At 45.9% G+C, this 12,782-nt stretch overlaps 1 protein-coding gene across 2 annotated transcripts in view; it reads left to right on the top strand.

Annotated features, from left to right (window-relative positions):
* Positions 1-12,782, top strand: part of LRP8 (LDL receptor related protein 8) — a 186,087-nt gene that overhangs the window by 158,800 nt on the left and 14,505 nt on the right. The window contains exons 6-10 of one of the 2 annotated variants that reach the window (XM_069863142.1): positions 6,650-6,772; positions 7,126-7,248; positions 10,148-10,267; positions 10,397-10,522; positions 12,112-12,283. In XM_069863142.1, the coding sequence (XP_069719243.1) occupies positions 6,650-6,772; positions 7,126-7,248; positions 10,148-10,267; positions 10,397-10,522; positions 12,112-12,283 (664 nt within the window). The remainder of the gene's footprint in view (positions 1-6,649; positions 6,773-7,125; positions 7,249-10,147; positions 10,268-10,396; positions 10,523-12,111; positions 12,284-12,782) is intronic. The other variant, XM_069863143.1, reaches the window with a different exon arrangement.

The raw sequence follows: 12,782 nt of genomic DNA, 5'->3' as shown, positions 1-12,782 counted from the left end.
TGGTACTGTGCCACAGAAAAAATCTGTTTCACTAGAAAGACAAGAAATGTAAAATGAGAAAAATGTTCAAAGCCCTCAGGCTGCATGGTGGGGTCACAGCCTGGAGGTTAGAAGCCGCAATGCTAAAGGGAATATATGATCAGCAGGAAAAAAATAATTAATTTTTTGCCTCTGAAGTTAGAGTATAGTGAACAAGGCAGTCAAGAGCAGCACCTCTGAAGAATCTCGTTTGAAGTGCACTTTGAGCTTGGCTTGATAAAGGCACAGAGCTAATAAATAATGGATTTCTTTCAGCTGGCTTTATGCATTGAACATGGTGTTGTTGGTGTGCATAGTATTTCAAATGTTTCATCCATTTTTAGCCACTAAACTCTTCAAGCTGGTCACTTACCTGAGGAGGGAGAGAGACAAGAAAATAACAGCAAAATGTCTTGCTAAAATATTCATTATCACAAGACTGAAATAAAATAAAATATTTACATAGCTGTATATATTTAGCAGCTCTGACACTGGGCCACCTCTGGGGAGGAAGGCAGCAACCAGCTGCAGAAACCTGACATTTTTACAAAGTTATCTAGGAAAATTTACCACTTTTGCCAGCATCATCTTTTCATGCCCATGAAAACACAGAGCTGAGGCTGGTGAGCTCAGAGCAGCTGTGTGAGAGAGTCCTTCGAGAAGTGAGGAATCAGACTCTCTCCCAGGTAGAGACAGGCGATTCATCCCTGAATGTATTTAAAAGATGTGTAGATGTGCTGCTTAGGGACGTGGTTTAGTGGTGAACTTGACAGTGTTAGGTTTACAGTTGGACTTGATGATCTTAAAAGTCTTTTCCAACCTGAATGATTCGGTGATTCTGTAATTTCAGTGGCTTCTTTAGCAAGAGGAGGAGGATGTAGTAAGTCCTCAACACTATGGTTTACACTGCAGGAGAGCAGGGGGATGAGCCACAGGTAACCCTGGAGCTGCTGTGCCATTGTAAGAGCCAAGAACCCTTTTCAAAGAGAGGTAAGAGCAGAATCGGAAAAGCCAAATATGTTTTGGTAGGAAGAGAGCAGCAGTTTTGACTGCTGGGTACAAGGATATCATTGCTGTCAACACCTTTCTGAGTAGGAACGGATTAATTTCATCTCCAAGAAAGTGATACAGGAGCTGACAGAGTTCTTGGGCAGCAGGTACTCGGGCAGTACTTCCAGGGTCTGAGGCGTTGCAGAGACAGTGGAGCCAGGAAACAAAGTTGGTTCCTGGCATCCATTTCCGTATAAAGTGACTGTAAGAAGGCCAAGCAGGAGCATGTCTAGTGGAGATGTGCGCTGCTAGCTGGGGCAGCCTATGTTGGTCGGTGCTTGTTTTAGTTCTGAGACGTCCTGCAGACAGCATTGTGCTTGAATCCCCTCCAGATCAGGAGGCAGTGGCTGGGCCCACGTTACAAGCACAGCTGAAGAACTGCTGTCAGACGCAGAGGACTCCCCGCAGAAGTGATCACTGTCCCACAGGTTGTATTCCCTGTAGTGACAGCAACCTGTCAGGATGGCTGAGTTTAGACAACTCAGGAGAGGGAAAGGTGAGCTCCCTTCTATTTCCAGGTGGTGAAAGAGGGGGGCAGCTTACAGATGGCACTTTCTGAAGAAATTTCTCTAAAATTTCAATTCTTCTTCTTGAATTTGACATTTTTCAAGTCTTTTACAGGCCCCGTTTACTTTGACGTTTCTGGGTGAGAAGGGTGGGACTGTGCCCGTGTGCTTTGCTGAGACAGAGGGAGCACTCTGTACCCCAACTTCTTTCCTTGACCTGACAGACACCAGCGATATCCAGCTGAGCTCAGACTGCTGGGACATGAGGCCTAAAGGAGCAAGGCTCTGACAGCATCCCTGAGCTGCAGAGCATCTTCACCAAGTAGCACCTCCAGATACACCAAGGGCAGCCTCCCCGGGGCAGAGGACACAGCTGGAGGCTGCTGCAGCACAGCGCAGTGCTGACAACCAGTGGAGGAAGGAGGAAACGTGGCAGAAGTGACTGCAGACATAATAATTATATCTCTTACTAGCAGAGGTTTAGCACCCGAGGTTTTTTCCAGTAAGTCTCAGTAGAGCACAACATACAGCTTATCTACCCAGGAGAAATGAGCACGTGAGCTGCTTCTGCTGCTTTCGATGCTGTGGGCCAGGGTATAGTGGGATTTCAAGCCCCATGTTTTAGCTACTGCAGTGCTGCTCCATATGAAGTGCCTGGTTCTGCCCCTGTGCAAAGTAGGAGTCACCTCCGTGCCACAGAGGTGCGTAAGCCTGCTGCTTTTTGCACTGAGGGGACGGGAATCTCTGAGGTAGCAGCCAGGAGAGGATTTGCAGCACTGAGTGCTCCTGTAGCTGATGCATCATAGAATGATAGAATCATAGAATAACCAGGTTGGAAGAGACCCACCGGATCATCGAGTCCAACCATTCCTATCGAACACTAAACCATTCCCCTTAGCACCTCGTCCACCCGTGCCTTAAACACCTCCAGGGAAGGTGACTCAACCACCTCCCTGGGCAGCCTGTTCCAGTTCCCAATGACCCTTTCTGTGAAGAATTTTTTCCTAATGTCCAGCCTAAACCTACCCTGGTGGAGCTTGAGGCCATTCCCTCTTGTCCTGTCCCCTGTCACTTGGGAGAAGAGGCCAGCACCCTCCTCTCCACAACCTCCTTTCAGGTAGTTGTAGAGAGCAATGAGGTCTCCCCTCAGCCTCCTCTTCTCCAGGCTAAACAACCCCAGCTCTCTCAGCCGCTCCTTGTAAGACTTGTTCTCCAGCCCCTTTATCGACTGAGTCAATCAAAACTAACGTTGCATCCCCATCCTAGTGCAGCTCTCCACTGTAAAAAAGTGACATTTGAGAGCTCTGGAAGCTCAGCATCACTGTTCATCTGTTGGGCTGAAGAGTTTAGGGATTGACTTTTATTACTTTTCTCTTACCTTGACATTCTCTTTTTGTGATCGGTGTCACGTAGGGAGTTAACAGGTGTTTGACACTGCTCCATCCCCTTAGCAACAGGGATGGCACAAGGTCTGCCTTGATAAAAGCAGAATGTCTTCTCTTGCAAATGGGAATTATGTGGGGTTTGTTGTATAAAATAAAGGGATGGGAGCTAATGCTTTAAAAAAAATGTCATGAGGCCACCGCCAGTCATTTGTTATAATCATTTTGGGGTGAAAACTGAGTAGAGCAGAAATGAAGGGTGGCAATTGGTGAACAGGTTTTGGCAGCAAGACAGCAAATAAATAGGAGAGAATGAGTCATTTCAGGAAAGCTGTGTGAGAACATTGAGTGGTTGGGGTTTTTTTTTCCCCTAGAATATATATTCACATATGTATATATATTTATAAAATGAACATTGGGTTAGATTTATTAGTCACCAAATCTGGAATGGTTGTATTTTCAAATGTCCTGTGCAACTCACATTAGGGCATCCAGAAGGGAGAATAAATAATGCTTACAACTGGCAGCTAGAAAAGAGATCCCTTGAGACCTGACCTCACACTTCTGTGCCTGTGTCTGCCCACCTATAAAGTGGGATTGATGCATTTTGCAAATGCTAGAGTTTTCTTGAGATTCAAGATCACTTGAGTGGGGACGAAAGACAGAAGAAACACAGGCTCACACTTGGAATCTGGAATAAATCTGAATTTGAACAGTGCAGCTTTGTGTCCAGTATTTGCAAGTGGGAAATGTGTCTGTTTGAGTGCACCTGTTAATTTAGCAGGGCTTTGCTAAATTGTTTCATATTTGATTTGTGGGGCAGAGGAGTTGGCTATAAAACTGCTGAGATTTCACTGCTTTAATCCCTCCAAAACAGTACAGCAATTTTCTGAACATATTGTGCAAATAAACAGCACAGCTCTTCCCTCTCCTTGGAATATTGTGCTGCTTTGGGATTGGTGACCTGCTGTCAACGCTGCCAATGGGGCTGAGATGGGTTTGTGTCCCAGCTTCAGGAAAGCGAAGTTCCTGGCCTCTCCCCTCAAAAATGATGCTCTCTAAGACGGGTAACATAGCAGTCTCTCTCCCCTTACTGAGAAATGCACCAGAGAAGAAATGCTGTATAAGCATTTGAATAAATTTGCAATCAGTAAGAGTTTTTACTGTATCTTCTCCATTTACATGTCCATTAGGAGGCTCAGGGGCTATTCCTTAAGGTCAGAGCTTCCACGGCTCTGCTGGAGTGAGAAGTGAGCCAGGAAACAAGGCCCAGTCTCCGAACTTATGTCTCTTCTTCCTGAAGCAAAAGCTTTGTGCAGTGATGTTGCACGGTCCCGTATACACGTTTTGCCATCCTTTTAGCAACTGAGCGTGGAGCTGTGCTGTCATTTTTTCTCTCAGTGTTCTGGTGCTTTTGCAACATTGTTTTTGCAGATCCTGCAAACTTTTACTTCATTTTAACTGTGTTTAGGATTAGAAACCTTTCTATCCTTAGTGTATAGCTATAACTGCTTTCTAGAAGAGCTTTGAAGGTTGCAATTGAGGACAATTAGTAGGTTTTATAACAGCTGCCTTCCATATCTGTAGCTGGTATCATGCAGGTTTACTTGAGGAACGGGAGACCTGTTCCTACTGCAGGAAAGACAAGACCCCTATTGGTTTTAATTATGTGTAGCACCTTGGGGGGAATTTAATACTTATAGTTAGAAATGGAGGACTGTCCTTTCTTGTCTTTGCATCTAGAAGTTGCTATGGAAAAGGTGAACTAAACTGTTCTCCATGTTGGGGTGAAGACAATAAATAATTATGTGTCAAGGGAATTTGCAGCTAGACAGGAAAACTTTGCATTGTCCAAGGTTTAGCTTGGAAGAAATCAGGATTGACTAAGGGGAAGGTGGTCTTTCCATCATCAGGGCTTCTCCAGGTGGGAGGTTGTAAATGGCAGGAATAGTTCAAGCAGAAGTACCTCTGCCTTCTTGTATGAGCTCTCACTGCCATTTCCAGATCTGTGTTCTGTGATCCTCTCAGACCACAGCTTTGTTTCTTCCTCTCCTTCACTTTTCTCCACTTAGAGCAGCAGTTCTTGAATGCTTAGTTTGGAGTTGCTGTTCCAGATGTCCCAGTGAGGTTTCCCATTTCTGTGCCTGGGTTTATTAGCTGAAATGTGGCAACACAGCTGGTCCCATAACTGTACTTATTGCAATTTTTTTCTCACTTTGCAGCTTTTTATTAATATAGTGCATATGGCTTTCCTCTCAGTGCTATTTCCAAACTTTCCTTATGTGAACACTGTTTATTTCTAAAGGCAGGATTTCTCCCTTCTCCCATCAGCCCTGCAGTTGTGCCTTTTCCTGCTGACTGAAGAAGCACTAGAGCTAAGTCCAGTGAAGTATTTGTGTATCCGAGTCCTGTGTCCTGTGGGATGCAGTCACCAGCGATGCTGAGCTGTTGTGCAACTGGTACTTTCTGGTATCGCTACTAGCTCACTTCATGTCTGTGGCTCTTCCTGGTGTATCTGAAAGTGGTAATTTTTGTGTTAGAATCAGTTAGTCAGATTGTCAAGGAAGGTCTGCCGTGTAGCTCTCAGCTCCCGTGTGATGACATCAGTGCTGACCTCCAGCTATTGAGAGGCAGTGATTTTTTGCAATCAGCAAGGTGGAAAGGCTAGAATCAAGTGCTCTCCAGGGTGTGCTGCCTTAATAGGATTTTAAGGAAACATCTGTAAGACCAGCCTCTCAGAAGTAAGCTTCATAACATATCCCAGGAATGAGGAGGCTCTTTTGCCAGGGAACTACAGGCTGCAGCCCTTTGCTGGCTAGCAAATCCCTGTAGTCGGTGCAAGTCTGGTTCCAGCTAGGGGGGGTCTCTCATTTAGCATAACCTTGGGGAGGGAAAGAGGACTGCTTTTAGTATGGTCAGTGCAACTGTTCTGAGTTTTTTACTGAACTTTGCAATTCATCAGATCTGGTTTGAATCTGTAATAATCTGACCTGGGCAAATGAGATTCAGGCTTGAAACCCAGCCTGACACTGTGGAGATATTTTTGGCCTGTAACCCCAAGAAACTCCAAGCCACGGTGCAGTGGAGCTCTTCTGCCTTCCGGTGGTCTATTAACTCACGGGCATTTAGTAACCCAAATGATGATGTCTGCATTTTAGCTTTGTCCCTAGTGTGACCGTCTTGGCTTTGGCAGACAGTCAATACACATCACTTGCCTGTGCCCTTAGCCTGAAGATATATTTTAAATCTATCTGAAGCATAAGTTTGTTTTCTGAAGGAAGAGCTGAGGAGCAGGTGTCTTTGCCCACCCAGTGCCACTGTGCACTCCTAGATGGAAAGCAGCCTGGCTTCTCATGTAGACTCAAGACCCCAGTGCTGGCAGTTTTTTTCTGCCCACTTGCTTTCTTGTGTCTCACTCAAGAAGCTTCATTGCCTGCACTGATTCTATTTTGACTAGATCTGCTCAAATGGGCTTTGGGACTCTTTTCCTCAGGATGCAGAGGGTGAGATGGGACAGCAGAGGGGCACAGGAGGTCAGTAGCTGAGGCAGCTGATGTCCCTGTTGCCAGTGCTCTGTGCATTTTGCTGACAGAGGATGCAGAACTCCTGCAGTGGTAGAGGTACTTGGCTAAAAGGTACCACACAAAAGATTCACGTCCTGTGCAGCTAATGCTTAAATGTATTGTCTTAAAGCTCTGGTGACCTGCCGGCCAGATGAATTCCAGTGTGGTGATGGGACCTGTATCCATGGAGCAAAGCAATGTAACAAGGTGCATGACTGTCCTGACAACAGCGACGAGGCAGGCTGTGTCCAAGGTAGGTACAGACAGCTCTGCAGTACTCATGCTCTGTGGTGTAAGCCTGTGAGAGTTGTGTGGGCACTGGAAAAGGAAGAGGTCTATGCTGCTCCTCCAGGCCATGGCAGGCTGCTTCCTGTAGAGAGTTTTAAGCCATTCTAGCAGTGGGGTTTCTTGGGAGAGATGATTGTGCTGACCCAGGCAAACTGCATGTCTTGAAAAGTTCCTTGCATGATTCTTAGTCTTAATGTTCATTTGCTTAATCCCATCCCATTTCTGCTAATGACACCTGCTTGGAGCTTTATGTCAGGCTTTTTGTTGTCATGAGCCTCGTCTAACTTAGTTGCTTTCCTCTCTTGCCCGACATGACAGAGTCAGCATGTGAAAGTCCCAGCAAGTTTCAGTGTAAGAGTGGAGAGTGCATTGACGGAGGCAAAGTGTGCGATTCACATAGAGACTGCAGGGACTGGTCTGACGAGCCTCTGAAAGAATGTGGTACAGTACTTGCCTTCTACGTGTTGCTCCTGTTGTAACTGCTTCCCCTCTCCTCCATCTGGTGCTCACAGCTTTGAATGTAACCACATGTAGCTGCTAATGCTATTTCTCACTCTGCCTCTCTTTCTTTGCCTTTATTCTTTCATCACCCTTCATACGAATATAATTAGTAGCCTTGTCTGATCATCTGCGAGTTTGAACTGTGCCCTTTTCAGCTCAGCTTTTATTCTTGGAGAGCTGTATGAACCAACTATGGGACTAAGAACCAGGAATTCCCCCTTTCCCCAGATACTAGTGTCCTCCACAGCACAGACCAGTTTATTATTAGCCTCATTGCCTAAATTATCTTGGAATTGTAAGATGATGATGATAACATCATAAAGATTTTGCTTTGGGAACATGCTTTGAAGATGCAAACAGATAGAGTGGCAGCAACCACTGAGAGATGACTTGAGGCATTTCTAGATTTTATATTTTGTTGCTGCTTCCCTTAGAAATGACAGCAGGTTGGTCTCTGCAGTGTCCTGCCAGCTCTGGGTTAGTGAGAATGAGCAAACCACAAGAGCTGGGGCTGTCAGAGTGATCAGAACGGAAAGCCCAGGCCAGAGAGCTGTGCCACGCTCCCTGTGCCACTCTCACCTTTCCTACCAGGCAGCGTGGGCACCAGCCCCAATCTGGAACGTTACTCAAACACATTTGTTTTTCTCCCCGTTGCAGAAGTGTCTCAGATATCCCTCCCTTTCCATGACATCATGGAGCACCATAGCATAGAGCTTAGTGTCTGCCTCTTAAACAACTTACATTCAGGAAGAACTGTCAGTCTCTCCTCTCTGTTGCACAAGTGTGTGTGCACATCTAGCCAGGATGCTTTTACTGTGTCCTTTCAGTATGCCTTTGCATCCTTCCACACTAATCCACATCTCTCTGTCTCTCTGAGTGGGTGTTGTAACTTATCTGTCTTGGAGGTCTCCCAGCAAAGCTGGCAGCCCAGTTAGTCTCAGGAGACTGGGCAGCAGTGCGGCACAGCTGGGCTCGGTGCTCAACCTTTTAGCGGTGCCATGGCTGACTTCGTGCTGTCTCAGGCTGGCAGTGAAGTGTTGTTTGAGATAAGAAGCTAGGCAGAGGATAGCCCTCAAAGGAACTATGTTTCCTTGAGAGTGCAGAATGGTGTGGGTCACTATGACTGTAATGCCCACCCACAAGTAATTCCCACAGAAAGCAGGAGGTGCAAGGCACGCTCCTCATCTTGGTGTCTGTCTAGCTGTGTGCTAGACACTGCAGGGCCATTCGAGATTCCCCAAAAAGCATGGCAGAAGGTAGAACATCGCCTGTCTTATATTTAGGCAGGCAGTGAAAGTGCTGCTGAAGTTTGGGCTGCAGCTGCCTGGCAGAAAGAGAACAGGCTGACTTCTCTGCCTGGTTCCTCCTCTGCACCCATTGAGAGGCGCAGCAAGTGAACCAGCACCTGATTTACTGTCTTTAAATGTATTCCACGAAGCACTTATGAAACCAGGGGAGTCATCTGAATGAGAGTTTGCTTGTTAGTTGAAATAGGCTTTATAGTATTTTGCAGAGAGCAGTTGTGCGTGTTTATGACCCAGTTTGCTAGAGGCCTCTGCAAGTGTAGGAATAGGCGATACCTGTTAATAAATATCATTGAGCAGTGATGACACAGACTAGGACTCTGTGGACACCTTCTTGGAGCCAAGTGAACATGCTCTATTCATAATGTATCGATATCTGCAGGTGTGTCTTTGATAGGAAGGTGAAAGCATCCCAGAGCTGAGATTGGGTTCCTTCTGGTATGATATTTTCCTTTCCTTAATTGGCTTGTGGTTGTTTCCATTTTCTTCCAAGAGCACTGGTTTAATGACTCTGCTGTACTGCCTACCTGCAGTGTGCAAGGAAGAAAGAAGTAAAAGAGAAATGAAAAATTTGCCTGTAAATTGCCTTGCAGATTGATGCAAATCAGTTTTGTTTGTTCTAGTGAGCCCACTGTCCCTGAAATCCCACAGCTGCTGTTCAGCAGTCTCATGTAGGGAGAGGACTTTCTCTTCACCTTGTGTAGGTTAATTACAACAACAAGAAATGTTATTTCTGACAGGAAAACAGCTTTCCTCAATCTCTCATTCAGTTCTAGTGACAAGATCCATTTAGTCTGGTTTCCATTTCAGCACTTGAAAGTGGGATCAGAGAGGTGGCCTTGGGTTAGACGGGGACCCAGGAGATGATGGGGGCTGTTGCTTCATAAATTGTACACTGGGGCTGATGCAGGCTGCCAGCAGAGACTGTGGTGTGGAGGTGTTTGTGGGAGGACTGTATCTCAGCACTAACGGAGTATCTCTGACAGACTGGGGTTTTCTGGAATTTTCACATAGATCATTCCTTGGAGCTAGATGGGAAAATAGTACAGTATTTCAAAATAGCTGCCCTCTGGGAGGTGAGACTCCCCCAGCATGAATCATTAAAGCTCAGAGAGGCTGTTCAGAAAAGTCAACATGAACCCGCACATGGGGAAGAAGGAGTCTCCCAGAGAGAGCCCTTATGTCCCTTGGAAGTTCCTCACATCTGGCAGAACATGCTCAAAGCAGCAGCTCTCTGAGGGGATGAGATGCAGATTCAGATACACTGTATCCCCAGGGCTCCCCATTCACTTAGCCACTAGCTTTCAGTCCAAATGAAACTACAGTGTTGGTTTGGAATAAAAAAGAGCAGGAAAGTGATATGGTGGTGGTTTCCTATCTGTGAAGTCACTAATATGCTCTAGGAGGGGCAGCTCCTGGCCTCCAAAAGTAATAGATACGGGAAAATTTCTGAGGACCTTGACCTCTCTTAATTTTATTCAGTCTTATAACTAAAAGCCCTCCTTTATCACAGATAATTTGTATATCCCTTGCAGGTATTAATGAATGCTCCATAAACAACGGTGGTTGCTCACACATATGCAAAGACTTGAAGATTGGTTATGAATGTGAATGCCCGCCCGGATACAAGCTTCTGGATAAAAAAACGTGTGGAGGTAATTTACATGCAAACAGCAGTCCCTTGTGTTTCACCATACAGAGACGTGATTATACTCACTTCAGCATTGCTCCATCACAGATGGTTTGATTTCAAGTTATTGATGGGTTTCAAACACTCTTTTCAGACATAGATGAATGTGAGAATCCAGACGCTTGTAGCCAGATCTGCATTAATTACAAGGGGGACTACAAATGCGAGTGCCACGAGGGATATGAGATGGACACCCTCTCCAAGAACTGCAAAGCCGTAGGTAAGACAACTCACAGACACTTAAACTCTGCTTGCTCAACATCACAACTCCAGTAAGAAAACATACTTGCAGGGCTAAGATGAGGGGAACAGAAACAAAAGGAAACTAGCAAAGCAAGCAAGTAAAGACATTTCATTTTGAGCAGCACAGAACTGCTGCAGTGATAGCAGATGCTTCTCTAGGCAAGAAATACTGATCATGCAGTTTAGAATATTTTAACAGTGTACAGAGCAAGATTACAGTCACTAGTTGGCTGTTAGAAGCTGAAACTAGAAAAGAAAGTCTCTTGGCAGGTGTTATGAAAAACAGTGCAGCAAAAACCTTTAGTGGTAGTTGTATTAAAAGGAGGAAAACATCCCAATTAGAGCACGGGAGGTTAGCCACCTCTCCACCCTCCCAGCCTCTTATGCAAATACCAACATGAACACCAACAGTTTGCTCGCCCTTACTGCCAAAATGAACGTTACTCAGAGGGACATAAAGTTGAATTTTGCAAGACTGAGCATCAGCCATGCTGAAGGTTTCTTTAATGGAAACAGTGGATCTCCTGAGGAAGGATGAGTTATCTGCAAGACAGAATTGTTTCTCTAAGTCTTATCCTGCACATCCACATTGCCTCTTTCTTCCCAGGTTCTGTATGGTACGCGCAGAGTCCTGCTGCCCTCATAAAGCCTATTACTCTCACACTTCCAGTGTGAGAAGGAAACAGGAAAGTGCACAAAGAGCAAACTCAAGCTTTTGACTGTTTTGACTTTAAGCTGTTTTAGTGACATTTAAGAACACAGAATCACATGCTCTACTACTTGCAGAGGGCAAGGATGTGTGTCTCTTGGTCTGAGCCTAGAGACAGGTGTCCGCTTCCTGCAGTAGGACACTGGACTCCACAGGGCCCTCTGTGAATAACTGTGGAGGCTAAGGTGCTGGCTGTGGTCTCATAAGCAAGATAATACTGGGTTTGTATCCTGTCTTTTGGAAAATTCAGGTCAACTTTATGCTTCTTGAGAGGCTCTGGCCTGGGATCACGACTGCAGTAGCAATATCACCAGCACCTAGGCTGCAGACTCTGGCCCTGCAAAAAAGGGATGTGAACTGCCTGAGCCCAGGTGCTCAGGTGGACTGTGCAAGTTCTGCATGTACATGACAGTCTAAAATTCCTTCCTGGCAACGAGTCCTGGCTTGGCTGGATTCAGTGTGGCTCATCTGCCTCTCTTCCCTCCAGCCAGTCTGGAGGGGCCGTCTCTTCCTTGCTCTGGCCATGAGTCCCCAAAATCTGCACCGTGTATTTTGTGTCTAACATGTGCAATGGAAAGTGAGGATGTTCCCCAAAGTTTTACCTGTGGCTTAGCAGAATGGGCAGGCCAGGAACCAGTGTGTATCTAGTGACTGCAGAGGTGCTGCGGTTCTCCCTGTCCGCGTGTTAGAGCTCTGCCTGTGGAGGCTGTTTACATTTGCTTCTGGTGTGGTGTAAAACTTCCTTACAAAGCAGAACTATCAGTGACTGTTAGTTCTGTTGTTGTTTGAGAAATGAAAGCTGGATCCAACCCTTGGCCAGCTGCTAACATGACAAATGTGCTTATTTCCTGTGGCAGGCAAGAGTCCATACCTCATCTTCACCAATCGCCATGAGGTCCGTAAGATAGACCTGTTGAAAAGGGACTACTCTCGCATCATTCCTATGCTGAAGAATGTCGTGGCGCTGGATGTGGAGGTGGCAACAAACAGAATCTATTGGTGTGATTTGTTCTACCGAAAAATCTACAGGTAAGAGGCAAGAGAGGATGTGTCCTTCGCTCCCTTTCCAGAGCTGCGGTTCAGTCTGAACCCCTTAAGGCCAGTTAGCAGAGAACAGTGCAGGCTGAACCCGAGGGCTTTTCTTCCTTTACAGGATTATGTGTTGTGACCCAGGCTTCCTTAGCTTTTTCAGGAATTAAGAAAGAAATCAGGGGCTTGTGCAGTGAGCATGCTTGATAATACAGAAAGGCTTTTCGTCAATAATAGATCCTACTGCATTTGTGCATTACGTGTAGGCTCTTGTTTGCTGAGGTAGGATATTGCTAAGTGAAGCTGCATGAGGCTGCTGCTGTGCGGTGTGTGCTTGCTGTATGTGAAACTACAAAGGACTTGACATATGAAAGCACAAAGGAGGCAAACAGGGGGAAGAAGGAGGTGGCAGCACAGGTACCAGCTGCCTGCTGTAGTCTCTCATAGACTGGATTTAAAGTCAGAGCGCTTGACCGCAATAAATGTTCTGTAATTCTCA

Source organism: Phaenicophaeus curvirostris, chromosome 8, assembly GCF_032191515.1.
Source record: "Phaenicophaeus curvirostris isolate KB17595 chromosome 8, BPBGC_Pcur_1.0, whole genome shotgun sequence".
Taxonomy (NCBI): Eukaryota; Metazoa; Chordata; class Aves; order Cuculiformes; family Cuculidae; genus Phaenicophaeus; species Phaenicophaeus curvirostris.
This window is presented reverse-complemented; position numbering and strand designations above follow the sequence as displayed.